General features: G+C 39.4%; 1 protein-coding gene across 1 annotated transcript in view; it reads right to left on the bottom strand.

The window, feature by feature from the left end:
• Window positions 1–27,913, bottom strand: part of NOTCH2 (notch receptor 2) — a 164,965-nt gene that overhangs the window by 24,025 nt on the left and 113,027 nt on the right. Inside the window, exons 12-22 of the mRNA XM_077767584.1 lie at window positions 26,718–26,828; window positions 20,171–20,363; window positions 18,670–18,815; window positions 16,785–16,898; window positions 14,308–14,427; window positions 13,773–13,925; window positions 7,259–7,487; window positions 6,275–6,476; window positions 4,662–4,815; window positions 4,125–4,309; window positions 2,472–2,604 (exon numbers count right to left, since the gene is read on the bottom strand). Coding sequence (XP_077623710.1) covers window positions 2,472–2,604; window positions 4,125–4,309; window positions 4,662–4,815; window positions 6,275–6,476; window positions 7,259–7,487; window positions 13,773–13,925; window positions 14,308–14,427; window positions 16,785–16,898; window positions 18,670–18,815; window positions 20,171–20,363; window positions 26,718–26,828 — 1,740 coding nt within the window. The remainder of the gene's footprint in view (window positions 1–2,471; window positions 2,605–4,124; window positions 4,310–4,661; window positions 4,816–6,274; window positions 6,477–7,258; window positions 7,488–13,772; window positions 13,926–14,307; window positions 14,428–16,784; window positions 16,899–18,669; window positions 18,816–20,170; window positions 20,364–26,717; window positions 26,829–27,913) is intronic.

The raw sequence follows: 27,913 nt of genomic DNA on the forward strand, positions 1-27,913 counted from the left end.
AAGGGAATCCTGTAGGATGAAAAAGATTAAGGAAGTTCTACAAATTGTTATGGAAACATATCCAATTAAGTAAAGAAAAAAAAAATCAAGTGCAAGAGTGTATCTAATAATATATTATTTTCAGAGTAAGAAGTAGGGTAAGTAAAAAAAATCTTTGTATTTGACTTCTACATATATAAGGAAATTCTGGAGGATACATAAAAAACTCTAGAAAGATACACAAGAAATAAAATAAAGTAGAGGTTACGTGTTGGTGGGAGAGAGAGAACTAGGTATGGGGAAGGGGACAAAAGGAGACTTCTCACCTTATGCTTTTGCTACATGTGTGAATATTTGTTGTGTGTGCATCTCTATATAAAATTTTGGACCATGTGCATATTTTGCCTATTTGCAAACTAAATCAAAAACACAAAAGTAAAGAACAAAACCCCACTCTCAGAGAGTATTTGGTAATTAGGGACTGCTAGTAAAATGAATGCTGAGACCTACCCTCCCATCAGAACTGGACCAGCAGTAGCTATCAAGTGACAATGAGCTCAACCTCAGCCGGGAGCAAAATCACAGAGACAGGCAGAGTAGTTAGCCCTTGACCTGGAACTGGAGGTGCCCCCAGGCCAGGATCCAAAGGTCAGGAGTATTGAAATAACAACCATCTGTGATAACTCTCACAACGAGCTTGTGGGACCTGACAATGTCCCCAGTGTTTACCTATGGCCAAAGAAGTCCAGCCAAGAGGAGTAAATACCACTCTACACACCTAACCAAGTACACATAGTATGATAACTCAATGAATTCTAAGAATGATAAATTCATAGAGATCTATACCTACACACATCATAACCAAACGGTCCTAAGACAGAATTTTGAAAGTACCAAGGAAGAAGCAACTTATCCCACACAAGAGATCCTTAATAAGGATTTCTCATTAAAAACCAAAAACCTAGAGGTCAAAAAGCAGTTGGATGACATATTCAAAGTATTGAAAGAAAAAGACTGTCAATAATAATAGCAAGACTATTGTTTAAGCCATCCTTAACAAACAGGAGAGGGAACTTTTTTTTTTGCCTTCTGAAATGGTCCATTCTAAGACTGACATCTATAATCTGTAAAATGTTTATGGTACAGTACAAATCTTAGTGTGCGACACATATCCATGTGCATTCCCACATTCCCAGTCTCCCTGGGAGTTAGGCTGAGACCTTTATGCTCATTCTGGCCGATGTAGTGTGAGCAGTAATGTGTGTCACGTCCGACTGAGGTAGTGAGAGCCGCTACGTGCCCCTACAAGCGTGTCTCCTCCTCTGCCCTGGAGGCCCTGAGGCCAAGTGCTTGCAACCACATATCTAAAATAGAGAGAGAGGTAGCTCAACATTCTCAGACTTGGAATGACAAACAAAACCTAAAGACAAAAAGTGAAAAAAACAAAATATTGTTGTGTTAAACCACTGAGATCTGAGATTTAATCTGCTACTACCAGAATCAGAGCTTATCCTAACCGGTAAAATTACTAAAATTACTAAAAGGAACAAACTAATTATGAATCAGAATCACTTCTTCTCTTTCAATTACTGATTTCTAGAGCAGAGAACAACTCACCTTTGCACAGGACAAATCTTCAAATTTGTTTCTCTTGTGTTTTCTCTTCCTCTTTAACCTCATTGCTCAATGACTAGCCTATTAGTGGCTATTTTAATTTAGCCAAATTCTGTTTTAGTTTAGCCAAATTCTGAACTCAAGGAAGGTAAATTGTCAAAATTCATGGACACAAAGACCTACGTGTAAATACTTCCTGACATTCTACTCTCTTTGACACTGAGAATGAATTTCACCATTGTGGATGGCTTCAACATTTTTTTTTTACAGGCAGATCAGACAGGTACGGTTATAAGTACACCTCTTCTAACAAACAATACTCCAAGCTCTATCCAGAAGATTGTTTGGAAGCAGGGGCAATGCCCACAGCAGACGGATGCCCTATCACTCAGTCTAGGGTTGGACTCCATAGGCTTGACTGTAATTCTTAGTTGCAGCTGTAAGCCATCAGCTTCCTCCTTTGGGCTTATGAAAATAAGCAAATGTTTTCATTTCATTCATTCTCTCACCTTATGAAGGCAAGACTTGGCAAGTTTAAAAAAATACAAACAAGTAAACGTGAATTCTTTATTCCAGAGACCGCTAGTTATTTTTCCTTGAAGCACCGAGCAATCCTGCCAAGCAGGCTGATTTTGCTGCAACACTAGACCATTTCCACATTCTGTGCCTCATGGAATATCAGATGTCAACAACCACCAGATGGAACTGAGAACATGAGTCAGATCATCAGAGCAAGGCAAGAGAGGAGAATGAAATGGCTTGAATTACCAGAATCTAGAACTAAATGGTTAATTTTGAAAAACATCTTCTACACTACAAATGGACCTATGACTTAAGAAAATGCGATAGATGGAGGACGGGTAGCACTGACTTCATACCTCGAGTGCCTGGTGGACAGGAACACTTGAAGTGGTTCACAAGGTCGACACAGGTGCCTCCGTTCTGGCACGGCTGATTCTGGCACTCATCTACTTCATACTCACAGTTGACGCCCTGATACCCTGGGACGCACTAACAGGAACAAGCACAAGGGAAGAAACATTGGAGCATTGCTGGAAACAGAGCACCAGGGCAGATGAGGTCTCCAGGGCTGCTATACACCTGGGCTCACTCCGGCCCTACCCAGCTCTTACATGCTTCTCTGGCACCGTCACACGCCCTACCAGTCATCCTGTGCACGGCCAACTTGCAGTTTATCCCAAGTTACATCTTCCAGCTAAAAAGCCACCTTGTGGCAAAGACTGAATATTCTGAGGGATATTTTAGAGTTGACCCCTTGCAAAATTCTCATTGCTCCTCTTATGCAGGTTTTCCCACCTTTACAATATGCACTCCTTGCTTTGTGATGAGGACCCTATAACTCAGTCCAATGGTATGTGTGGACGGTAGTAAACACACTGCATTTACCGATCTCTAGATTCAGGAAACCACATGTATGTGTGAGAAACTAGTTGAGATGGGTGGGGTATGCAGTGCTAGCTCATGTGGGGCTTGAGGGATTTCAGGGCTGATCAAGGGAAAAAGACCTTGACCATGAAGTGGCTTTATTGGGCAATGCTTTGACAGGTTTGCATGTGAGGGCATCCCTCACAGCACGAGACTGTCCAGAGCAGGGAGGAGAGTAGGGAGATGAAGGCAAGTGAATTCCAAGGGAAGGGGGTAGCAGAGAGGGGGCATACACATTTGGTGAGGTCACTCAGCAGCCAGGCCAGAATGCCTGGGTCAGAGAGCTCTGAAGGGCAACACTGGCTTGGGGTCATTATGGCCTGGGGCTTACCTACGGCTCGGCTCGCAGATGTTGGGTAGTTTTGCAAAATACACGAAGCAGGGAGGCTTTAAATGGCTAAAAATCTGCTCATGAGGGCTATTTTCAAAACAACTGAATGTGTAAAAATTTGAGTTTGGCACTGGTGGCTTTGAACTAATGGGTCCCAGTCTGCTGGGAAGAAATAACTGCAGGGACAATATAAAGAGGCCATCTATGGTTCATTTATGAGAAGTAAAGCTTTTCTCGGTGTTCTTGGGTGGCCTGAATTGGTATCAAATTCAAGTCTCTGGTGTTCTGTTAACATCTTGCTCTAATCGTTATCAGCCCAGCCATTAGGAAGATAGTAACATTTCCTTAAGACACATACTTCCTCAAATACATACATGTAATACTTAGTGTGATGCCACACCGAACAGGCTAAGCAACTTGGGACACACCTCAAAGTGGCTTTTCCTATCGCAGCTGCTATTCAGGGAAGTACCAGGAGCCCCTGAGATGCTGGCCTGTGAAATACACACTGGCACTGAATGTTGGCTCTGAATCCTAAGGCAACTCTGTGGAAGTGAGACGGTTCCAGACCTTTATGCTAACTTATTACATAAGAGAACTGAAAGAAAGGTGATTAGTAAACACTGTAATGGTGATTGGTTAAAAAAATGATAAATTGTAAAACTAAGTCCTAAGCAGCTAGATTCAGTATGCTAGGGCTCACAATAGTTGCGCCGCCTTGGGGAGGTCTCTGACCTCTGCCCGCCCATCTCACCTCACACCTATAGCCGCCAATGAAGTCCCTGCAGGTGGCTCCATGTTGGCAGGGGTTGGACGAACACTCGTCAAGCTGCTCCTCACAGTAGCTGCCAGTGTAGCCCAGCGGGCACTGACAGTGGTGCGAGTTGCCGGCATTGATGCAGATGCCGGAGTGCTGGCACAGGTGGTCAGTGGACACCCCTAGGAAACCCAGGGCATGACAGACATCACAGAAGAGCACACAACACATCAGGTTCAGACCAACTAACTGTGCTCTTGTATACTTTAGCATTCTCAGCAGCAGATTTATATAAAAAAATAAATTAGCCCTGAAAGTGGAATATGCCTTAGTTTCATTTTAAATACATCTCTTTTTGAAATCTCTAAGTCTGCACCTCTGCCTTTCACCTTCTGTCTCAGACACTGTCTGTAGAGCCTTCCCACCCACCACTGTCCGCTCTTTCCTCTCATCCCATAACAATACCTGCCCTAAAACACTGCTAGTCAGCTGATACTTCGGGGAGCGACCCGTGCCCATGGGGGCATAGCTCACCTCTGTGGAAAGCCGCCACCTCGCAGGACACATTGGGCACGTCGCAGTAAGCACCGGCCCATCCAGATGGACACAGACACCGGGACTCTGCTTTTTCCTGAACGCAAGTACCTTTGTTTTTACATGGAGACCGACTACAGAGGTTCACCAGGGTCTGAAAACAGAAGCATATATATACGTCAGTATCCAAATACCAGAAAAGAAAATAAGTCACACTGCATTTTAAGAATCAAAGGAAGGCACACTAATTTAAAAAATAAATAAATAAATAACGAAAATAAAATAAAATAAATATAAGAGCCCTCACTCAAGCTTTAAAACACTCCAATGTTCCCAGGTAATTTCATCATTTTATACAGCCTAATTCCTCTGGCTCTACTATTTAAAGAATTATTACAACAGAAGCTTAAGAATTTGAGAGAGTCTAATCGGTTAAGTTATTCCCTAATGTTATGATTATATCCAAATCTGTGGCCACCCTGTCAGGCCAGAAAGAAAGAAAAGTTACAGCTATCAGGTCTATAACACCTGTGCTAATCCTGTGGGACAAATCTACAGGGGTCTCAGTCAAATCTGTCCATGGTGGAGATGAGTAAAAGGACTTAAAGCCTATTAATAAACCTAGAAGGTGCCACAGAGCTTACTTGGAGGGAGAAAATCAAGCTTATGAAAAACATGAGGCAAAGAATGCGAGCAGACTAGTCCCTTTCTCCATAACTCACATGTGGTGACCTGAACCCCGGGCAGAGCAAGGTCACACTCACAATATGGAGTGTGTGTGGAAGAAGGGCCAGTGGGTATGGGTGGAGTGTTCTCTTGGCACACGTAACCTCACACTGAGAATGAGCAAAAGCCCAAGGAGGAACGTCCTCTGATCCACAGAGTCAGCAAGAATCTGTTTAATATTCAGTGGTGGTTATCTGCGAGACTAATACAGCCAAAACCTTATTGAAGTGCACGCTGTAAGGCCAGTTAAATTTGGCCACTTAATCCTGCATTCTTTGGAGTTCTGTTATTCTACCATTCCATTGTTGTTTAAAAGGTAAAAACAGCATAAAATTAAGCATAATGCTGTTTGGTGTGCAACCTTGGAAAGGTTCCTTTGCCCCTTTGGGACTTGGTCTCTTCTTCCATGAAATGAAAAGCTGCCCTAGTTGGTACTGAGAGGTCCTTGCATCCTGAGAGTATGTGAAAAGTATATTTATATATTTGAATTTAAAAGACATGTGACTAACTTGGTTTTGAGAATGCTGCAATACTGCAAGATATGGTGATTATGATTATTATCCCCTTAGATACTGTATCTGATCTTTAAGGACTATTTTTATTATTCTTTACTTCCCTTTTTGTATTTACAACATAAAAAACTATCTATGTGCTTATTTCCCACATGTGTTTTTCTGTAGTTCTTGGTTAGCCTGTTACAACAATCTTAACTCTTATTAATCTGTATAATCTTGCCAATGTCACCATTTTGGAATCTTTCAGTTATTAAGAAGTTATGCAGATTTATCTCAAAGGCATTCCCCCATGAGAGCCAGAATTTTCAGAAGGGGCTTATTCTGCTTAGAAGAGAAGTGTAATATCAATGGAGTGGGATGAAAGGTAATTACCTGACAGTTTTTCCCAGTGTAACCCAAGGGGCAGGTACAGCGGTAGGTACCCAGGCCATCGACACATATTCCTTCATTGAGGCATGGATGAGAGTTGCATTCGTTGATCTCATGGAGGCAGAAGGGGCCAGTGAAGCCCACAGGGCACAAGCAAGAGAAGGAGTTAATCCCATCGACACATGTGCCACCATTGAAACAGGAGCTGAAAAGCAGAGAGAGCAAGTCCAGGTATGTAATCTGGTTCCTCACACCTGCTCCTTAAAGTAAGGTTCGTAGAAGCTAACACATTACAGAGGCAAATACTCCTGAGCATCTTAAACTCCTAGATCTAGTAAATTTTCTTTTTCCGCATTACACTGAGCGCCAATCAGCCTCCCAGTTTCCTTTCTACAACCAAAAAGTTCAGAGCATTGAAAAGTCCGAGTTTATTAGAGATTCCCAGAGAAAGTGCAGGTTTCCAGGTTTTACCCAGTCCTTCTGTGGCTTTCCATGCATCACACTGCATTTTATCCCTAAGTCAATTTAACTTATAAGAAAAGTGCTAAATAAATAGCTCAAGTCCAGATTCTTTTCTAAAAGAGAAACAGGATAAACTTGTTGGAATAAAAAAGAAAAGAAATAAACCACCCAGTAATCACTAAAGAGTGATGACAAATCTGTGAAGAAATAGGAATTTTTAAGTTGTCAACTGAAATGAACAAGAGACCAAGAGGAGAATGGAGCAGAGTTTTAACTCTTTCTGTTTCCAAGCATTAGAAATAAATGAAGACTCATCCCACTAAGCTTTTCAACCTCTGACCTCACACCTGCTATCTACACACCCATATGGAGTCAGGAACTGGTTAGCAGGAGAGGGCTGTGGAATGGGACCCAAGTGGACACCATATCCCCGGCCCTGCAATCCCAGCACTGTGCTCTGTAGTTTTCCCTCCTTTCTCCCTTTTTCCCATAAGACACTGGCGCCCGAACATCTGGGTTGCTCACCTCTCAGTGCACTCATCGATGTTGTTCTCACAGTGGACTCCATCAAATCCAGCCTGGCACTTGCAAGTGTAACTGTTGACATAGTCGGAGCAGGTCCCTCCATTCTTACAGGGTTCACTCAGACACTCATTCATGTCTGTCTGACACTTATCCCCAATAAAGCCAGGATGGCACAGGCAGGAGAAAGTATTCACTCCATCTACACAGGAGCCTCCATTCTGGCAAGGATCTAAGTCATTACACACAAGAATTAGAGCTCTGAACTGCAGCACCAATTTCATCTTAGACCTAGAAAGGTGAGCGACCTGAACCGAGTCACACTAGTAACAGTAACAATTCTGCCTTTTCTCTACTTGAACTTTTCTTTACATCTATTTTGCCTCAACTCTTCCATTTACAAAACTGAATGCAGTTAGCACTTGCCTGAGATTCTTAACCTGTTTGATAACTGGACTGAACTATACATACACCACTAACAGTTTTGCAAAATTAACAGTCCTCAAACTTGCATTGGTCCCCCACATACTGCTAATCAAATATGTGCCCCCAATACACACAATCTCAAAACTATCAGTAAAATTTTTCAAAAGGTGCATGTGGTGATGGAGTGGGTATGGTAGGAAAGGATATATACTAATCAGCCCCCTGTGCTGATCACTCTCTCTTTCCTTTCTTTTCCCTCTCCCTTCCCTCCCTTCAACTTTCCTTTCCTTTCCTTCTCTTTTCTTTTTCTTGTTTTGTTTTCTAGATTTAGGTAGAATTAGGAAACATTAAAAATATTTAAATATCACACAGCTTAGAACACTTTAGATTCATAGCAATTAGTCAATAAATTTTGAGCTACTATCATGGCATGGTCCTCTGAAATACAGATGGCATATAAATCAGAACAAGAAAAATAAGAGGTAAATCCTGCTCTTGAGGACTTAAAACAGAATTGCAAAGACAGATTACATGTGTAAAAAGAGAACTAAACATCAGGTGGGTAATGTAGCCCCTTTTTATAAGTGGAGTATTTTTTTTTTTTTTACCTTATTTCATCTATTAGGCTAATTCTACTCTAAAGGCTCATCTGTAATTTTTACTGGAAAAATTGTAAAAATAACATTATCTCTTCTTATCCACAGTACATAGCACACAGCTACTGTAACTTCCATAACATCTTTCAGAAAACTCACCATAATTTACAGGGTTATTTTAGGCTAATTGTAAATATTGCCAGTTTTACTTCAAATAGGAAAAATTTTAAATACTAAAAGTTTTGGCTGATATAATAAGTAAGCGGAAAAGGAATCCAAATAATTTTATTTCACTCCCTTAAATTTCTCCATCAACTATGCTATGGACTTATTTTTCTTCACTATTTCCTACACAGTGTTGAACTTGTCTATGTATCTCTGTTTTTTTTTTTTCCTAATATACTATGAATTTCATGAATGTAAGCACTGGGTTTTATCTATTTTGGCACTGCCAGGACCTAGTTTGGTGCCATCCACATGATGATCTGAAATTACTATGCTGTGAAGTAGGTGCCATTATTCTTAACTCATTGTGATAACCTTGTTTGAAATTAATGACTTAATCACCACACAAATAACTGAGTGTAGATAAGCAGTGTGTGCTATTAAGTAACTGAGTATATCACATGCATATGATGAAACTATTAAAGCTGAGAAAAGAACCAGAAAAAAGTAGGCAGAACAATCCTAAGAGTTTACACTAGGCTGAGAATAGCTCATGTCCATGACAGGCAAAATGAAAAGACCTCCTAACTAAGCACTAAAGAGGATCCTCAGCAAGTACTGTCTCAGTAGTGAGCCATTTTATCCCTAGACTAAAGGCTGTTCTGGACATAACATATCCTGAAGACCCAAAATGATCAAACTGTTTCCAAATGATCCTTAAACAAAGCTTCAAAATATTCTAAAGATTTTTTTTAAAGTCTAGTATTCAATCAAAAATCACCAGGTGAGCAAAGAAGCAAGAAATATAACTCACGATAAGAATAAAAAATCAACAACAGAAACATATCCAGGAATTTCCCATATGGTAGATTAGTGTGAGGACAATAAAACAACTATGATAAATATACTCTGTATGGTCAAGAAGAAGAAAGCATGAATATAACAATGAGAGAGATAAAGTTATAAGAAAGACTCAAATCAAACTTCTAGAGATAAAAATACAATGAAATATCCCATTTCATTGTAGGAAATGAAGGAAAATATATACTGGATGGGATTAACAGCAAACAAAACACTAAAGAAGAAATGTTTATGGGAATTGAAGATATATCATAATATTGTCAAATAATAAAATTATCTAAAATGAAACACTGAGGAAAAACTCTAAAAAAATAAGCAAAGTAGTGTGTTGGTGAGTAGGGAGGTAATTTCAAGCAACCTAAAAAATGTATGACAAAAGTTGTAAAGGAGAGGCAAAAAGGTCTTGAAAAAACAGTGGTTGAATATTTTCTGAATTTGGACCCATATATCCAAAAAAGTCAATGAACCCAAACAAAAGGAACATGAAGAATAATGAAGGGCATCATAATCAAATTGCTAAAGCTCAGTGGAAAGAAAATATCTTAAAAACAGCCATAGGAGAGTAAATAACATATAGAAAAACAAATATAAGAATTATTGCAGATTTCTCCTCAGAAATAATGCACGGCAGAAAACAATGGAAAGATGACTTGAAAGTGCTGGAGGGAAGAGTTGACTTGGAATTCTACTCCCTATGAAAATATTTTTGAAAACTAAGGCAAAATAAAAACCGTTTCAAAAACACAAAAGCAGAAAGAATTAATCACTAGGAGGTAAGCACTACCAGAAATATTAAAGGAATTGCTTCAGGCAGAAGGAAAATGAGACTTTATGGAAATGTACATCTATGGCTAAGCATGAAAAACACCAAGAGCTGTAAATATGTTGTAAGTATAAAGGCTGTTAATTTATTTTTTAAGTTTCTTGATAAACTGGTGACCATTTGAAGCAAAAATAAAGTTTTGGGGGGTTTATGATACATATATGAGAACAAGAGAACAGAGGGCAGGAGTATAAATTTAAAGTCAACTGTTGTAAGGCTTTTATGTACTATACAAAGTATTACAGTTGAAGGTAAATTTTAATGAGTTAAAGTTGCATACTACAAACTCAAAATGACCACCAAAAAATAAAAATATGCCAGTGAAGAAATAAAATGTAATCATAAAAATGCTCGATTATTCCAAAAGAAGGGGAAAAAAGAAGGAAAAATAAAAGTAAAATGAAAAATGGCAAATATTCAACTCAGTCATATTGCCATCAACCATTAAATTTAAATGGCATGAACATCTCAATTAGAAGACAGACAACATCATATCGAGGAGAAAAAGCAAGACTCAATATATGCTCTCCATAGGAAACATACTTTAAAGATACTGATAGGCCAAAGTACAAGGATGGAAAAAACATATACTCTAACAATAATCTAAAGAAAGGTAAGGAGGTTTCAGAGTAAGAAATATTAATTACAAGGGTAAACAAGGTCATTTCATGACAAGGAACTCAAGTCTTCAAGAGGAAATAATAAATGTTTACATACTTATTATCAGAGCTTCAAAATACATTAAGGAAAAACTGATAGAATTACAAGGAGAAATAGACAAACAATAATAGTGACAGATTTCAATACCACTCTGTGAATAATTTATACAATTAGCAGAAAGAAAATCAGAGAAGACCTAAAAATACTATTAACCAATTTGATTTAATAGCATTTATAGAACACTCAACCAAAAAACAACGAAATAGACATTCTTTTCAAGTGCATACAGAATACTTACCAAAACAGACCACAGACTAGGCCATAGACATGCTTTAATGCATTTTAAATAATTTTAAATAATTATTTTAAATAATCTGAAGGATGAAAAGTATGTTCTCTGATCACAATGGAATTAAACTAGATATCAAGAACAGAAACTATCTGGAAGGAATCAGCAACAAAAGATACTTGGAATCAGGGACAACATGGATGGAGTTAGAGTATCATGCTAAGCAAAATTAGTCAGTCTGAGAAAGACAAATATTGTATGATTTCTCTCATATGAGGAATTTAAGAAAACAAGTGCATAAAGGGAAGAGAGAGAGAGAGAGAGATAGTGAGAGAGACCAAGAACCAGACTCTTGACCCTAGCACTTAATGCCTATTATTCTTTAAAGTCTAAAAAGAAGCAAAAACAAAACAAAACAAAACAAACTTTAAAACTCATACCACATGTAAAAATTAACTCAAAATAGATTCTGGAATCATGGAAAGAGCCTAAATGTCCATCAACTGATGAATGGATCAAGAAGATGTGGTTTATCTATACAGTGGAATACTACATGGCAATGAGATAGAATGAAATTTGGCCCTTTGTAGCAACGTGGATGGAATTCAATGGAACTAATTATGCTGAGTGAAATAAGTCAGGCAGAAAAGGACAGATACTACATGTTTTCACTTACAAGCAGAACAGGAGAAACTTAACAGAGGACCATGGGGGAGAAGGGGAAAAAATAGGTGGGGAGAGGGAGAGAGGCAAACCATGAAAGACTCTTGAATGCTGAGAACAAATTGAGGGCTGATGGGGGTGGGGGAGATGGAGAGGGAGTGTGGGCATGGAGGAGGGCACTTGTTGGGATGAGCACTGGATGTTATATGGAAACCAACTTGACAATAAACTATGAAGGAAAAAAAATAAAAAATTAAATTAAAAAAATTGATTGTGGACCTAAAGGTCAGTGCTAAAAGTATAAAAGTTTTATTTTTTATTTTTAAAGTTTGTTTGTTTGTTTAGAGAGTGTAAGTCAGCAGGGGAGAAGCAGAGAGAGAGGTAGAGAGAGAATCCAAAGCAGGCTCCGCACTATCAGCAAAGAGCCTGATGCAAAGTTTGATCCCACACACCAGGAAATCATGACCTAAGCTGAAATCAAAAGTCAGACACTTAACCAATTGAGCCACCCAGGCGCTCTGAAAAGTATGAAACTTTTAGAAGAGATCAAAGGAGATCAACCTCAGTGACATTGGGTTAGGCAAAGGTTTGTTAAATAAGATACAGGAAAGATGAACTCTGAATGAAGATTACGGATATACTGAAATTCATCAAAATGAAACTCTTCTTCTTCAAAAGAAAAACAAAACAGAAGCTACAATTGGGAGAAGATAGTTGTAAGGCAAATATCTGACAAAGAATCTGTATTTAGAATTCCGTAAGACAGACAATCCAATTTTTCATGTGGTGAGAAATTCTGAATAGACATTATATAAAGTAAACATATGGCTGACCAAGAGTAAATGAAAAGATCAAAATCACTAATAGGTAGGGAAATACAAGTTAAAACCACTGTGAAATACCATACACAGCCATTACAAAGGCTGAAATTAATGGCAATCATACCCAAGTGTTCTTGAGGATGTTGTTCAACTGGGTCTCTCAAACAGTGTTCATGGGAATGTGAACAGAGAACCACCTTGGAGAACATTTTGGCAATTTTGTGAAAAGTGAAACATATATCTACTACATAAGTCAGCTATTCCACTCCTAAATATCTACACGAGAGAGTATTACTTTATTTACAACATACCAAAACTTTAAAAAAAGCTGTATGTCCTACTAGTGAATTAAAGTGTATCCAAATAATGGAATATGACTTAGCAAGAAAACAGAATGAATTACTAATACACAGAACATAGATGGGTCTCAAGTAATATGCTAAATGATAAGTCATACTCCCTCTCTCCAAAAAAGTTTGCATTAGATGATTCCATTTATATAAAATTATTAAAAATGCAAATAAATTTGTAGTGACAGATGTAGATCCCTTGCTGCCTGGGACAGGGAAGGGGGAGGAAGGAAATTACAAAATTAAAAATTTTTAGGAGGATGGATATGTTCATTATCTTTACTGATGGTTTCAGTTGTCAAATGTCAAAACTTACTGATCTGTACATTTAAAATACTGGTAGTATATTTTATACTAATTATACCTCCATAGATCTGCTTTAAAAAAAAAAAAAGCTATCATAGCATTGTCCCCACTGTCAGTGTACAAAAATCAGTTAGGGACTGCTTAAAGAGATTCCACTGCCTCAGCTCCTAAAGCTACTAGCCTTGAAAAGAAGATTTAAAAAATGCTAATATTGGGGAGCCTGGGTGGCTCAGTCAGTGAAGTGTCCAACTCTTGATTTCGGCTCAGGTCATGATCTCATGGTTCACGGGATTGAGCCCCACATACTGTTCTGCGATGACAGCACAGAGCCTACTTGGGATTCTCTCTCTCCCTCTTTCTCTGCCCCTCCCCTGCACATGCACGCAGCTCTCCTCCCCTGCCGTGGACAAAATAAACATTAAAAACACTAATACTAATATTGAAGACCTGGTAAAGTGTTGGAATGGGCAGTCTTGGCACTGAGAGGCAGCTGCCTCAACTGGGCTCTGTCCTGCTGCCTGTGAGCCTCAGGGGGGCCCAGGAACTGGCATACTCACTGGCAAGGCAGTCATCGATGTCCTCCTCACAATCCATACCACTGAAGCCTGGAGGACACTCACACATGTAGCTGCCCTGGGTGTTATGGCAGAGACCGTGGTTCATGCAAGGCTTAGAGACACACTCATCAATGTCAATTGTACACCGCTGACCTAGGAACACAGGGGCAATGAATAGTCCTGTCTTTGGAAGGTGAGTTCTACAGAAGTGTATGGGGGATCCAAGCTTCAGCCGGGGTAGATGGGTATACTCTGGTTGGTCTCCTACTTTGGGAAGCTTTTGGCACAAAATTATGTGGGGCAAGTTATTGCCCAGGGACTGAGGACATCATGGTTTCAGACTCAGGCTGGAGTCTTCCAGCCACTAGGGGGCCCCCAAAGACATGAAAATGAAAAAGCTTTCTGGGTCATTCCTGTACAGAGCCAGTGCTCTTGACAACAAGCAGGCCTCAGAAGGCCTGGGCCTTCCATGTTAATCTGATGATCTGACCACTTTGTTTAAAGCTTCTGGTTTCTCTAACTCCCATGTTATTACCTTGCCAGCCAGGGGCACATAGGCAGGTGTAACTCTCAAAATTTGGTGCCTCTTTGCAAATCGCAGCATTCTCACATGGGTTTGGGGAACAGGGAGCCAACACAGTCTGACAATTCTTGCCTGTAAAGCAAATGACAGAATTTAGAGAAACAGCCAAGGAAACTGAAATTTTGCAAACTCTGAATTCAAGTCTAAGGTAGCAGTTAAGAGCTTTGGAATCTGAGAGACCTATGGCCCTCCTCTGAGTCTTGGCTCTAACTTGGTTGCTAACTGTGTGACCTCAGGCAAATTACAGGATGAGAAATAGGATGGTATGTAACACACAGAGGCTTTTTGAGGAGTAAATGGAAAAAAAATGTTTATGAAGTCTTCACTAGCACAGAGCCTGGCATGTAGAGTGAGCACTCAACAATAGCTGGGCTGCTCTCACCCTTATTATCATATGTGGTCACATGGACTTGGACACCGTGTCCATCAAGAATGTAGTTTCTGCATCCCCACAGCTAAGAGCCAGCCACTCAAAAGCTCAGCCACACAGATCCTCCTTCAGGAAGCGGCAACAACACAGCCCCTACTCCTTACCACCTCTGCTGGCCTGTTCCAGAAGGCAATGGAGTTGATCAGAAGGCCATGGGAGGTAGGAAACGGTGAAGGTATCCTGATTACCTAGTAACATATCTCCTTATACCAATATCAACAACACGGCATTGATATTTGCACACCAATATTTCCTGCCTCAGCGTACTGAATATAAGCTTCTGGCATGGTGGGGGGGGGGGCAGGAGGGGGTAGGAAAGGAATGCTTTTATTCAAAGGAGATGAGGGTGTTTTTAAAGTCAAGTTACAGCTAACTCAATTTAAAATTCAATCCTAAAATCGGAAAGAAAAAAAAAAATCACCACAAATGTTCACCAACATACTCAACCAGTTTTTAAGGAATCTGGGTCAGCAGAGTGGCTCACTAGGGAAGGCAACGTTGCTTAGTTCTCTTCCCAGTGGCAAAGCTCAGTGATAGAACCCTTAGCTACACTCAGCACTAAAATTTTATTATGCACAGGCTTGCAGTCTCATATAATTTCCCAAAGTTCACACATAGTAAATTCTTTTATTGGGATCCTAATCTGAAGAAAAACCAATAGCCAGCATATAGTCAAATATTCTTATGGTATCTTTAGCAAGATAGATAAAATAAGTACTTGCAAGATGAGCTGAACACCTAAATCACACTCAGGTAAGCCTATGCTGAGACTGAGGATAGTGACACCTGCTTATATCTCTCTGCAGCCATCAAGTCTCAGTCGTCATGGCTGGGAAATACTATTAACAAATGTGATCAGCACTGTCATTATGAAATGCATTATTTAGACTTCCTTTGTCTGGGGATAGCTAGGGATCTCCAGCAACCTTGATTTTTATCTTTGAGGCTGACTAACTGCTATTTGCCTACATGAACATTTTTTCCCAAGAGGGGCAAAGGTAACAATGTAGCATTAATAAGTCCTTCAGGTAACAGTTGTGGTTTTGGCTATTCTGCCACTCTAAACAGCTGCAGTCACTAGTAACAGCTACTACTAATAGCCCACCAGGGGAGTAAGAATCCAGCCATGCTCTTGTCTGCATGCTGCATACCGTACCGGAGAAACATGCAAAGCCCCCATCCATGTTTCTGTTTTGTTCTCCATGGATGAAGAAAATGGACGGTGAGGAGGTAAATAAGCCACACTAATACAACCAATCACAGACAGCAGTAATGAGGCAGGAGAACACAAAGAGGAAATGTCCAGGCACACTCCCAAAATACCACCTGACACAAAGGACACCTGATATGAAATGAAGTCACACCCATGTCTTCTGTGTGTGTGATCGCCATCCAAGGGGCAATACCTCTCTGAATGAGATGTGGAGGAACTGAATGTAAGGAGAAGAAGTGAGGTTAAGAGGACATGCTTTGGATTGAGAGACACATAGGCAAGTCCTAGATGGACCACTTAACTATGTGACCTTCCGCAAGTAACTTCCCTTTGCTTTAGTATAAAATGGTCATAGGAACTTCCACTTTACAGAATTATTATGAGTACTAGATTAAGAAATCCAAAATATGCAAAGTATCTGGCATATAGTAAATGACCAATAAATGGTGGTGATTGTATTACTGAACTACGACCAAGAGCACAGGCCAGACAACACTGGGTCCACTTAAATAATGGATGAAACCAGCACCCAGACGTAGTTTAAAAAACAAACAAACAAACCCATAACACTTAAACCCTTAAGTACAAAGAAGGGGAGTGTGTTTCCCTACCAGTTGCATCTCAGGAAGCCACAGTGTCTTCTCTGAGCCCAAGATCTAGTCAGTGAGGGCAGGATGGTGACCAGGGAGAGTGACCCCGCAGGGCAGCACCATGGCGCCGCAGACCCTTGTCTCTGAGACTCCAAGGTTCAGAATGAAATGCGGCCCCTGCACTTGCAGAACTCACCTGTGTAGGGCAGCACACAGCGGCAGGTGTAGCCACTTATGTCATCCAAGCAGGTCCCTTGGTTCAGGCAGGGATTTGAAGCACATTCATCAATATTCACCTGACAGTTATAACCTGTAGACAGAAAGGAAAACTCCCAAACAGTGAAACTTTCTGTTAGCCTTCTCATTATTTAAATTACGAAGCAATCCTCTTCATGGCAAACATTAACTACTTTAGAAACTGAATTTCTTAGGGCGCCTGGGTGGCTCAGTCAGTTAACTGTCTGACTTCGGCTCAGGTCATGATCTCGCGGTTTGTGGGTTCAAGCCCTGCACTGGGTTCTATGCTGGCAGCTCAGAGCCTGGAGCCTGCTTCACATTCTGTGTCTCCCTCTCTCTCTGCCCCTCTCCCACTCATGCTCTATTTCTGTCTCAAAAATAAATAAATAAATTATAAAAAGAAAAAAATTAGAAATCAAGCCACCAAACTGAATTAAAAAAAAAAAAAGAAAGAATAAGAAACAATTTCTTTAGGCCACTGGAACACCTGTTTGTTCATTTCAGTGACAAGTCCCTCATATATAGTCCGTCAGCAAAAGACAGTCAAAATGATGAATGGAAGAAGTTTATTCTAAAAGCTGAAAGGTTGAATGCACCTCCAAATATAAGTAACTTCTCAACAATGGATGAAGAAGCTCATTGAGGTTAAAAATCTGATCTATCAGCTCTTTCTATACAAAATAGCTATCAGGGCCTAAAAAGGGGGCATAATTTATCAAGGGACAATATTTTCTTAAGACATAATTAAAGCCTCTGATTTATGCCTACTCTTTCATATGCACAGTCTCTATCATTGATGTGGTAGTACTTTCTGAAGCCATAAAACTGTTTTCCCCTGATCCAAGACATGGAATCTACTCCCACTATGAAAAAGAGAAAAGTAAGGAAGCATTAATGGGACAGAACAGTTACACCTCTGCATCTTCAATAGAGCCTGACACAGAGCCTCAAGATAAAGCAACTTTCACACTGTAAAAAAACAGTGGTCTGGGAGCAGAGATCTACTGGTCTACTCACCAGCCACACAACTTAGGATTTTACATTTTGAGTTTTATTTTGTTTGTTGATCAGCAAGTCTCAAGGAAGCAAAGAAATAAAGGTGCTTTTAAATTTCTTTGCAAGTATATCAGAAAATTAATGACTACAATATATATGCTCTCAGAAATTTTTCAAATAATCAAGTAAATTGACTCTGAAACAGACTGATTTATCTCGGTAGCCTGGCACAATTTCTGAGTGGGGAAATCAATGACTAGGTGGACAGAGGAGTGCAATATAAATGATTTACCCATAGATTTCACTCATGAGTTTTTTAAGAGAAAATTGATGGTGGAAATGCAACAATAACAACTCAAAAAATGATTTTACACAACACCATTAGAATATATTTTTCCAGAAGGCCCTAGGTAGACTATATATTTTATCTCAATGCATAAGATAATTTGTTAGAAGGGTCTGGAATGTATGGATGCTTCTGTGGCATTATTGCTATCATAATTATAGTAAGACAATATTCCCATGCTACTCCCCAAATCTCCTGTGAATTACCACAGAATCAAACCAGCACCAGGAGGCTTATAATTAGAACATATTTCCAAAGTTGTTTAAGTGGAGTCCTAGCTGCTCACCTTAAAGAGTCCTGTAGTTCACCTCTCAGCTAGTAGAATCTATCTCTCTTTATGTTTTTATCCCCCAAGTGCCTTATAAATATTAAGTTCTCAAGTTATGTTTGCTATATGAATAGGTGAATAGGAATAAAGAAAAGGAAAGGAAGAAGTAAGTCGAGGAATATGCAATAAGAAAACCACGTGAAGGGAGACAGAAATATGCGCTTCTGCGTTCACCTTTAAAGCCCTTCTTGCAAGTACACCTGTATCCATTCACCAGATTGTCACAAGTTCCTCCATTCTGGCACGGGTTAGAAAGACATTCATTTTTGTCCACTTCGCAGTTGATGCCAACCCAGCCCGCATCACAGAGACACTTGTATCTGAAAGAAGATAGCATTCTTGACTTTGGAGGATGAATGTATAATTGAGTCTTAGATGAAATACAAGACATGGTGAAGAAATGAGGGACAGAGGAGCCCATGGGTAAGCTGATCTCATTTCTACTCTTCTCTGAACCTATACTTGGATTGCCATGGACACGGCATGCATTGTGTGGTCCCATCTGGACTACTCAGTAAACAGACTTTTCTGGTGCTTCCCAGCTCACAAAGATGCTGAAGAAGTTAATTAATTACAGTGAGATTTCATATGTAAGCAGTGGTTGGTGTGATATACTGGGTTAATCCAAAAGGCACAGTAACACACATAAATCTGTATGTTTATTATATATAAAGTTAAGATAAAGCAAATGTTAGGATCATTTGTTTCTGATGCAAAACAGACACCCAAGAAGTAGGTTAGCATCAGAGGCTCTAAGCCTCTCCAAGGAGCTCCTGGGATGTCTGACTTCCAAGTCATGCTTTCTTTTTCTCTCCTAAAACCCTGCTGTAGAAAGTACCTCAGGTAAACTGAGCAGGAAAAGGAACAAAAATGAAAGTATCCAAAATATATGTACATTGTTCACACTTTGAACATTATTACCACTCAGACTATGGTACGGTATTGGGAAATAAAAGCCACTCTTGTCTGGAGATGTTTAGGACAAAGGTAGGTGGGTTGGGATGCTTTGCAGGCCACCATACTCTGAAACAGGAATACTGAGGTAATTCATCTGTGAATAAGTTGATTTCCCTTTACCTCCAATTATACTCTTGGTTTCTTTCACCTGTTGTGAAGTATGGTAAACGGCAATGCCCACAGCCCTATCTTCTGGCCAGAAGAACAAGAGCACAGGAGTATCTTGTACGACCTAACGTCACACTCTGAGTTTCTAGAAGAGTACCTATTAACACATCACACAGCTCTCAGAGGCTTGCAAACCATGAATGTCTTATCAGGGTCACATCTGCAGTCAGCTGGGACCGGCCCCACTTCAGAGGCACACATTGGGACCGCAATAGAACAGAATGGGGCTTTTTATAAGCAGGGTAAAAATCAAGTAGACCCTCCCTCAGAACTCAATCTTACAATAACTACTAAAAGCACAATTGCCAAAGGCTCACAAAATAACGCTGGACTTCTCCCATGAGCTGACTACTCCCCCCATTTTCTACCTGTTTGGCATTGGAAGGCAGAGCACAAGTGGTGGTCTGGAAGACTGAAGGAGGCTACCAAAATCTACAACTCCGTCTCAGCTCAAGTCCCTGACTGACTTCTATGGGGCATGGCCCATTCTGAAACCCAACTGGTCGTAGTCAAGTCCATAAGGAACTATTCATATGCAGCGGCTACCTACCCACTGAGGCCCCCGGTGCAGTTTCCGTGGATGCAGGGATTGCTCAAGCACTCGTTCACCTGCGAGTAGCAGCTGGGGTGATGGGGCCCCTCGGGGCACAGACAGCGGAAACCATTCACATCGTTGATGCACGTTGCACCCTTTCGACAGGGATTGGAGGCACACTCATCAATGTCAATGTTACATCTCTGCCCTGCAGAGGAGGGAAACATTTTTTTTTTGGTCAAATCTAAAATATTTAGAGAATAGACTCAGAACTATGAGAGATATTGTGTTGACAACTTCCTCTGCACAGGCTGTAAGATGCCTGGGGCACCAAATGTCAGGATTTAAGTAATAAGACACCCAAGAGCACTTAGCACCATGTGAGGAAGTAGTAAACAGCATCGACAGTCTTTTGATAATGCAGCCAAGTTAACAAAATGCTGGAACAGCCACTACAGTTTTTTGATATGTATTTCTTCTTTACTCCATCTTAAAAATGGAAACGTCACAAGGATTCTAAAAGAGAACATCAAATGTTACCAAAGTTGGTTGTTCCTCTTGCTGCTGTTCTGATTACTCTCGAAGAAGCTTTTATCACTGCTCTCAGCTGGTTCACCACACACCAATTCTGTTAGTCAATCTGCTACATTTCTACGTACAGGATATAGCTCAATTACCTGGAATACTTAGTGAATAAACTACTAACTTATTTTAATGTTATACTGGTTAAAAAGAAAGCCACTTTGCTTTCATTCTTAGAGTTGTATTACTCCATTTTATTTATTTCTCAGAGAGAGAGAGAGAGCGAGAGCAAGTGAGCAAGGGAGGGTCAGATAGAGAGGGCCAGAGTCTGAAGCAGGCTCCAGGCTCTGAGCTGTCTGCACAGAACCCGACGCAGGGCTCGAACCCACGAACTGTGAGATCACGACCTGAGCCGAAGTCGGATGCCCAACCGACTGAGCCACCCAGGCGCCCCTCAAACCTTAATGTGCAAAAAGAATCATTTAGAATACTTGTTTTATTTTATATTTTTCTTTAATGTTTATTTTTGAGAGAGAGAGAGAGAGAGAGTGTGAGAGTGAGAGAGAGAGAGAGGGAAAGAGTGTGTGTGAGCAGGGGAAGGACAGCGAGAGGGAGAGGATTCTTATCAGGCTCTGCACTGACAGCTGAGAGCCTGATGCAGGGCTTGAACTTACGAACTGTGAGATCATGACCTGCACTAAAGTCGAGGGCTTAATGGACTTAACCACCCAGATGCCCCTAAAATACTTGTTTTAAAAGGAGATTCTTAGGCCCTATCACCATACATTATGATGGGTAGACTCCAGCAAACCACATTTTAAATAATACAGATGGTTCAAATACTACATTTTAAAAAGCTCTGATGTAGACAATTATTAGTTTATCATGTAATAATGTAAATGCTTAGAATATATGAAATTAAATGAACATATTCTTCCTCTAAAACCTACCCAAGACTGCACTTTGAAAACATGTCTGCAATAACCTTGACAGTTGATGCTTTAAGCTGAATAAAGCGTGCCACTTATATAAGAGTTTGGCTTTGTTAAATTTTGAATAATTGAGATTTAACTATATATTCCAAAATGATATAAAATTTTAAAATAACCCATCATTCTGTAAATGAGTGGCAACAAGCAACTGCTGTGAAGGAATTTATAAGTTTCAAAGAATACAATTTTCTGATTCAGATAAAAACATGCATTTTTATTTAAGAAAGAGTAACCCTGCATTTAGAACAGGAAATTCCAAATGAAATAGACCCACACCCCTTTAAAGTACGGGTATTAACATTTTTTCACTCTCTGTTGCTCTCTAAACCATTATTGGTGGTTCTTGTGGTAAAGACCCATAATCTGGTAGTGGTTGTTGTTTTTCTCTTAAGTGTTTTATTAATAACTTATTTTAAAGTACTATTTTCTTAGCCTCAACCTCAGAATTTTTTTTAGACGTTTGCCACTGGCACCATGACATGAGCCAGAACTCTGCTAGCCTTAGCCTGCTCTCCAGTGGTAAGTGAGAGGAAAAAGCCTTCTTTTTCTATCCTTTTAAGGAAGCATTTTCTCAGAAGCCACTCCTCTTACGTTTTCCTCATTTGCTTTAAAAACTCTTACCAGGATCAATTTTCAAGCCGTCTTTACTGGAGAGCGTTAAGTGCCTCCTTGCAGTCTACCACGTGCACTGACCACTGCCTCACGATCAAGGTCCTACCTTTAAGGAGTTTCCACCCAGCATCAGAAATGCCCAGCATGAGGCTATGAACCTTCTTGGGCTCAGAAACTACTGAGTGAGACGTTAATCAATGTTTCTCACCTTGTAGGTACTCAACAAATTAGTGTTTAATGAATGACCCCATGCTATAGTCCAGACTGGGGAGTCCAGAGTTGGAAGTGAGAAGTCCCATTTCTGAGTTCTAGTCATTCACTCAGCAATATTTATTGAGTGCTTCCTCCGTGACTCCCCGGCTGTGGGGCTCAACATGTACAAAACATATCTGTATACACTGTGTGGACACTCAAGTTCTCTCTCAGTTGTCTTATTTGTTTAATGGGAATCATAAAACTTCCTTATCTAGTTTTTGTGTTTTGTTAATATTTTGATTGAGATATAACTGATGTATATGTGTAAATTAAAGGTATATGGTGTACTGATTTAATACATTTATACATTGCAATAGATTACCATTTTAATGTTACCTAACACCTCTATTATGTCACATAAAAATCATCTTTTTTGTAGTGAGAACAATTAAGACTAACCTCTTAGTAACTTTGAGGCTTATACAGTAGTGCTGACTATAATCACTGTGCTATAGCCCAGATTTCCAGACCTTATTTACTATTAGTTTCAAGTCTGCACCCTTAAGTACATCTCCCCTATTAGCCTCGCCCCAGCTAGCCACCATTCTACTCTATTTTTATGAGTTTAGCTTTTTCATATTCTGCATACAAGTGACATTATACAGTATTTGTCTTCCTCTGATTTATCTCACTTAGCATAAAGCCCAAAAGGTCCATTTATGCTGTCACAAATGTCAAGATTTCATTCTTTTTCATGGCTGTGTAGTGTGAATTGATTTTAGTATGACTGCAAGAGCCCTTGTTCTTAGCAGGGTGCCAGTTCAGGATATGACATTATGAGGTTAACTGAGGGCCAAAGAATCAAAACGCAATTGCATGTTCAATGTTTATAAATTATATAGTTTAATTTAATGATTATATTGGTTAAAAAGAAAGCCATTTTGCTTTCGTTCTTAAAGTTGTATTAATCCATCTTCTGCCTCAGAAAGAAGAGTATTCTAAGCATAACTTTATTGTCTTCTGGTAACTGAGAAAGCAATTCAGGGTCTCTTAATCTAGACTAGTGGCTCTAGATTTAAATAATTTATAAATCATAAATATACTATTAATTTATAATTTATAAACATTTACACACTTCACTACTGATGAAAAGCTACTATAAGAGATTTAGAGAGAAGAGATTGCAAAACTCATATATAGGTTTTCTTGTTGTACTTTGGTGATTATAATTCTATAATGACATTATCATGAGTCTACCTTGGTAGACTTGTTCCTCATGATAGCCTTTCAAATGCTTTTGGAAAATCACGAGGGTATGGCAGACCATGAGGCTTTCAAAACTTTACCTGTTTCAGATGATACTGGGTTTCCAGGTACAAATAATGATTTATAACTTAAAAGTACCATCAGTCTGTGGTTAAATCACGTAGCTCTGAGACAGTTTTCTCTAGATACTTCCAGTTTTCTCTATCTGGAATTACTGGGAATTTTCCAACAATAGTTTCTAAAATTATGTTTAGCTACTTCTGCCTGCATTTTTTAAAGATTGAGCTATAACTGAGATATAACCTATTAGTCTCACGTGTGCAATGTAATGATTTGATATTTGTATCTACTGCAAAATGATCACCATGTAAGTCTAGCTAATACTCATCACCATACATAGTTTCAAAATTTTTTCTTGCTCCTTGCCCATTTTCAAATTGGATTATTTGCTTCCTTGCTATTGAGTTGTATGAGCTTTTTACATTTTGGATACTAACCCTTTTTCAGATATATTATTTACAAATATTTTCTCATATTCCATTGGCTGCTTTTTCAGTTTATTGTCCCTTGCTGTGCAGAAGCACTGTACTTTATTTATTTATTTTTTTTTACAAATAGTTTATTGTCAAATTAGTTTCCACATAACACTCAGTGCTCATCCCCACAAGTGTCCTCCTCCATGCCCATCCCCACCTCCCNAAGCACTGTACTTTAATTCAGTCCTGCTTCTTCAGTTTCGTTTTTGTTGCCTGTGCTTTTGGTTTCTTATTCAACCTATCTGCTTTTATGGACTGTTATGAAAAGTCGGCAAAATAATAAATATGAAGGTGAAACTGAAAAAGCAGTTTGTAAAACTGAGAAGTAGCTTATAGAAGGGTCACTTGATTTCTTACATTTTGCATTCAACAGTAAATACAATGAGGTCTGAAGAGGGGGCCCCTGGGTGCCTCAGTTGGTTAAGCGTCAGACTCCTGATTTGGCTCAGGTCATGATCTCCTGGTTTCTGAGATGGAGCCCCTCATCAGGCTCCGGGTTGTTATCACAGAGCATGCTTGGGATTCTCTCTCCCTCTCTCTCTCTCTGCCCCTCCCTCACTTGTATGCATGCAAATGCACATGCATGCTCTCTCTCTCAAATAAATAAACATTAAAACAAGGTTCTGCAGGGAATTCAGAATTTAGTCTGAAAAAGAAAAACTCATTTAAATCCGTCAAAGCTATTATGAGAATTGTAAAACAAACAAAAAAGGTAGTAGTGTTAAAATAAAACAGGAAAAAATAAAATATATCTACAGCTCATGTACATATAATACCACAGTTGTCTGTGGTATTTTGGGAAGCTGATTAAAAAAGCAAAAAATAACTAAAAAAAAACAGACATAGAAAATTGTTCCAAGAACAGAGTACCACCCAGTTACCAAAACATTCCACTTCTTGGTTATGTAATGTCATGCTACACCTTCGGTTTATTTTGGAATATTTTAGCCTATGTCCTCTCTCCTTGACCTTCTTGGTTTGCTGAATGTTAGAAAGAGAGAGAATATGACTTACTGGGATTTAAAAAAAAAAAAAAAATTCCAGTGTAAGGCTTACATGTCTAAAAAGAAGCCACAACAGGCACCCCCAACCCACTCAGGCTGTCCAGTGGGGTGAGAATGGTCATGGGCTCTAGAATAGGACCATCTGGGCTGGAATCCTGGCCACGGTGCATGGGTAATGTTACTTAACTGCTCTAAGCTCTGGGATTCTCATCAATACCATAAGAATGATAATAGGTGTGATAATTAAATGAGATTAGGCACCTAACGCCTAACTCAAAATAAGTTCTTAATAAATGATAGCTATTCTCTTATTACCTATTTAACAAAAATGCACCTATTATCCTACCTAGCAGGAATGTTTGTGTTTTCAGTTGGCTGTCACTTCCTCTTGGGGTAACAAGTTTCAGAACACAGAAGTACAGCTGGCTACTCCTAGTAGCACTAGGCACCAGATACGACAGCTTTCATCATACTTGTTTTCTGAGTGATCTTCCACTGAGCAGACATTATGGTGACCCACGTGGGCCAAAAACATTACTCCCTATCATCCATGATCATATCCAAGCAGGAAAAGGGATTGTGAAATACAGAGGAAATTAAGTTCCCGGCAAGTGAGAGGCAGACATTTACTTCACTTGGCCCTGAATGTCTTTTGACATCATAGTTGAAAAAGCTCTGAGGGAAATTTCTCACATTGGTTGTGAATGATCACATAGTATTTATTAAATGGTAACAGTATTATGTAAGTGCCTGCTTGCGTGTGGAACTGTCTAGAAAGAATAGGACAGATGCATGGTGATTGCCTCTGAGGGGTGCCGTTAACACACAGGCATCTCAGTTAGGTGCCTCAGATTTCTCAGTAGGCTCTCACGTTTGGACCAGAAGGGTAAGAGATAAAGGCAATCTTATTAACAACAAAAAAGAGAGAAAGAGATTTGTGTTTGGGTGTGTGCATACAAGCATGCATGTGTAAATGTTCTAGCTACTTTTAATAATTAGGTTGGTCCTCCCAAGTTCTGGCCTCATCCGACAATCTCCTATAAGAAGAAGTACTCAGAAAAAAGCATTTAGTGTTTTCATAGAATTTTATCTTGGCTATACTTTTGTGGAAGGCATTCACTACTAAGGGTAGCAAATTAAAGGTGGTAGTAAAAGCTATATAGCTCAAGCACACTGACAGAAACTCATGGTCTGACTAGAAATGCTTTTCAGGTAGCTACAGCATGTGGTCTGAAAACCCTAACTAAGGAGAAGTTTCAGGTTACAGGTTATGGAAGGCCTATAAGTAGAAAACTAGGCCAGAGAAGTACAGAATCATACTTCTAACCTTCCAAGAGGCAAAGAAATAGGAAACATTTAAAAAGTGATTTTCCTTCAGATGCCCTTTTCCAAAAGTGATGGGGCTGAAGGAGGGACCCAACAAAAAAGGTGTTACCTGTGAATCCTGGTGAGCAGACACAACTGTAACGATTAATGCCATCCATACAGACTCCGTGGACACAAGGGTTACTTGCACAGTCATCAAAATTGATTTCACAATTAACACCTGCAAAGATAAAAGCAGAAAGAAACCATGCAGTATTACCACAAAAATAGCATGTGATGCTAGGTGTTAAGAAATCTGGAGTATACAGCTAGCCCTGGACAGAGCTACATTCAGAAAGGCTTAATTGTAGATATGGGTAACTAAACAGCAAGGATATACCAATCATAATTTTTACCATCATTTTATAAAAATACTCATGATACTTTGTTATGTATTATGTACTTAAGATGAATTTAATGATGTTTTATTTCCCATTCATAGAAAAATGCTTTGGTAGTTTAAAAAGGCTAAAGCCTGGCAAAAAGGTTATTTAAACTAACAAAATGTCCATTTTAAAAATTGTAAAATTTTTGATTCACTCATTTTATATTATTATGTGTTAATAAATAATTACATTAAAATTTATTGAGCCATTATTATGTGCAAGTACTCTGTTTCCCACTTCCCATAACTTTAGTCTTCTCACTAAACTGGCACATCAAGTTGCGTTACACCCAATCATGGATTTGCACAACTACAGTAGTACGGCCAGGATGTGAACCAGGCACTTTGGATTCTATACTCTTCACCACACCATATTGGTCACTCTGTGATTAATGAGGCCATGCTATCTCACTAGACACAAATGAGGCAAGAGTTTCCATATTCCTGGATACTTTTAGGAGCTGTCTAACCCCACTGACTGGTAACCCCCACTCACCTACAATCAACCACGGCAGGATGCAGGAGGCTATATTTTATTTGAGTAGGAACAGGCACCGTGCCCAAGATGAGCCAATGGAATTTTCTCATTGGGAATATGAACTGTGGGACTCATGGTCTATCAATTGCTCTGCTTCCTGCTAATCTGCAAAGCTTTACCAATCAGTTCTCACTTGGAATCTGTAAGATACTTCTGTGTGCTTTCTCTAGATTTTTTTTGTCTATTCTGTAGTTATTGTTTGCTTAGGAATCCTTAAACTAGTCAGGTTGGTTTCTGTGATCTAAAACCTAAAGAAACTTACTTAAAACAGTTTCCCATCATAAGACCATGGGTGAAAGAAGCTTCAGAAGTGATTCTGGGTAGTTTATCTCACTTCAAGTAC

The sequence above is a fragment of the Crocuta crocuta genome, unplaced genomic scaffold (assembly GCF_008692635.1).
Source record: "Crocuta crocuta isolate KB4526 unplaced genomic scaffold, BGI_CrCroc_1.0 scaffold180, whole genome shotgun sequence".
Taxonomy (NCBI): Eukaryota; Metazoa; Chordata; class Mammalia; order Carnivora; family Hyaenidae; genus Crocuta; species Crocuta crocuta.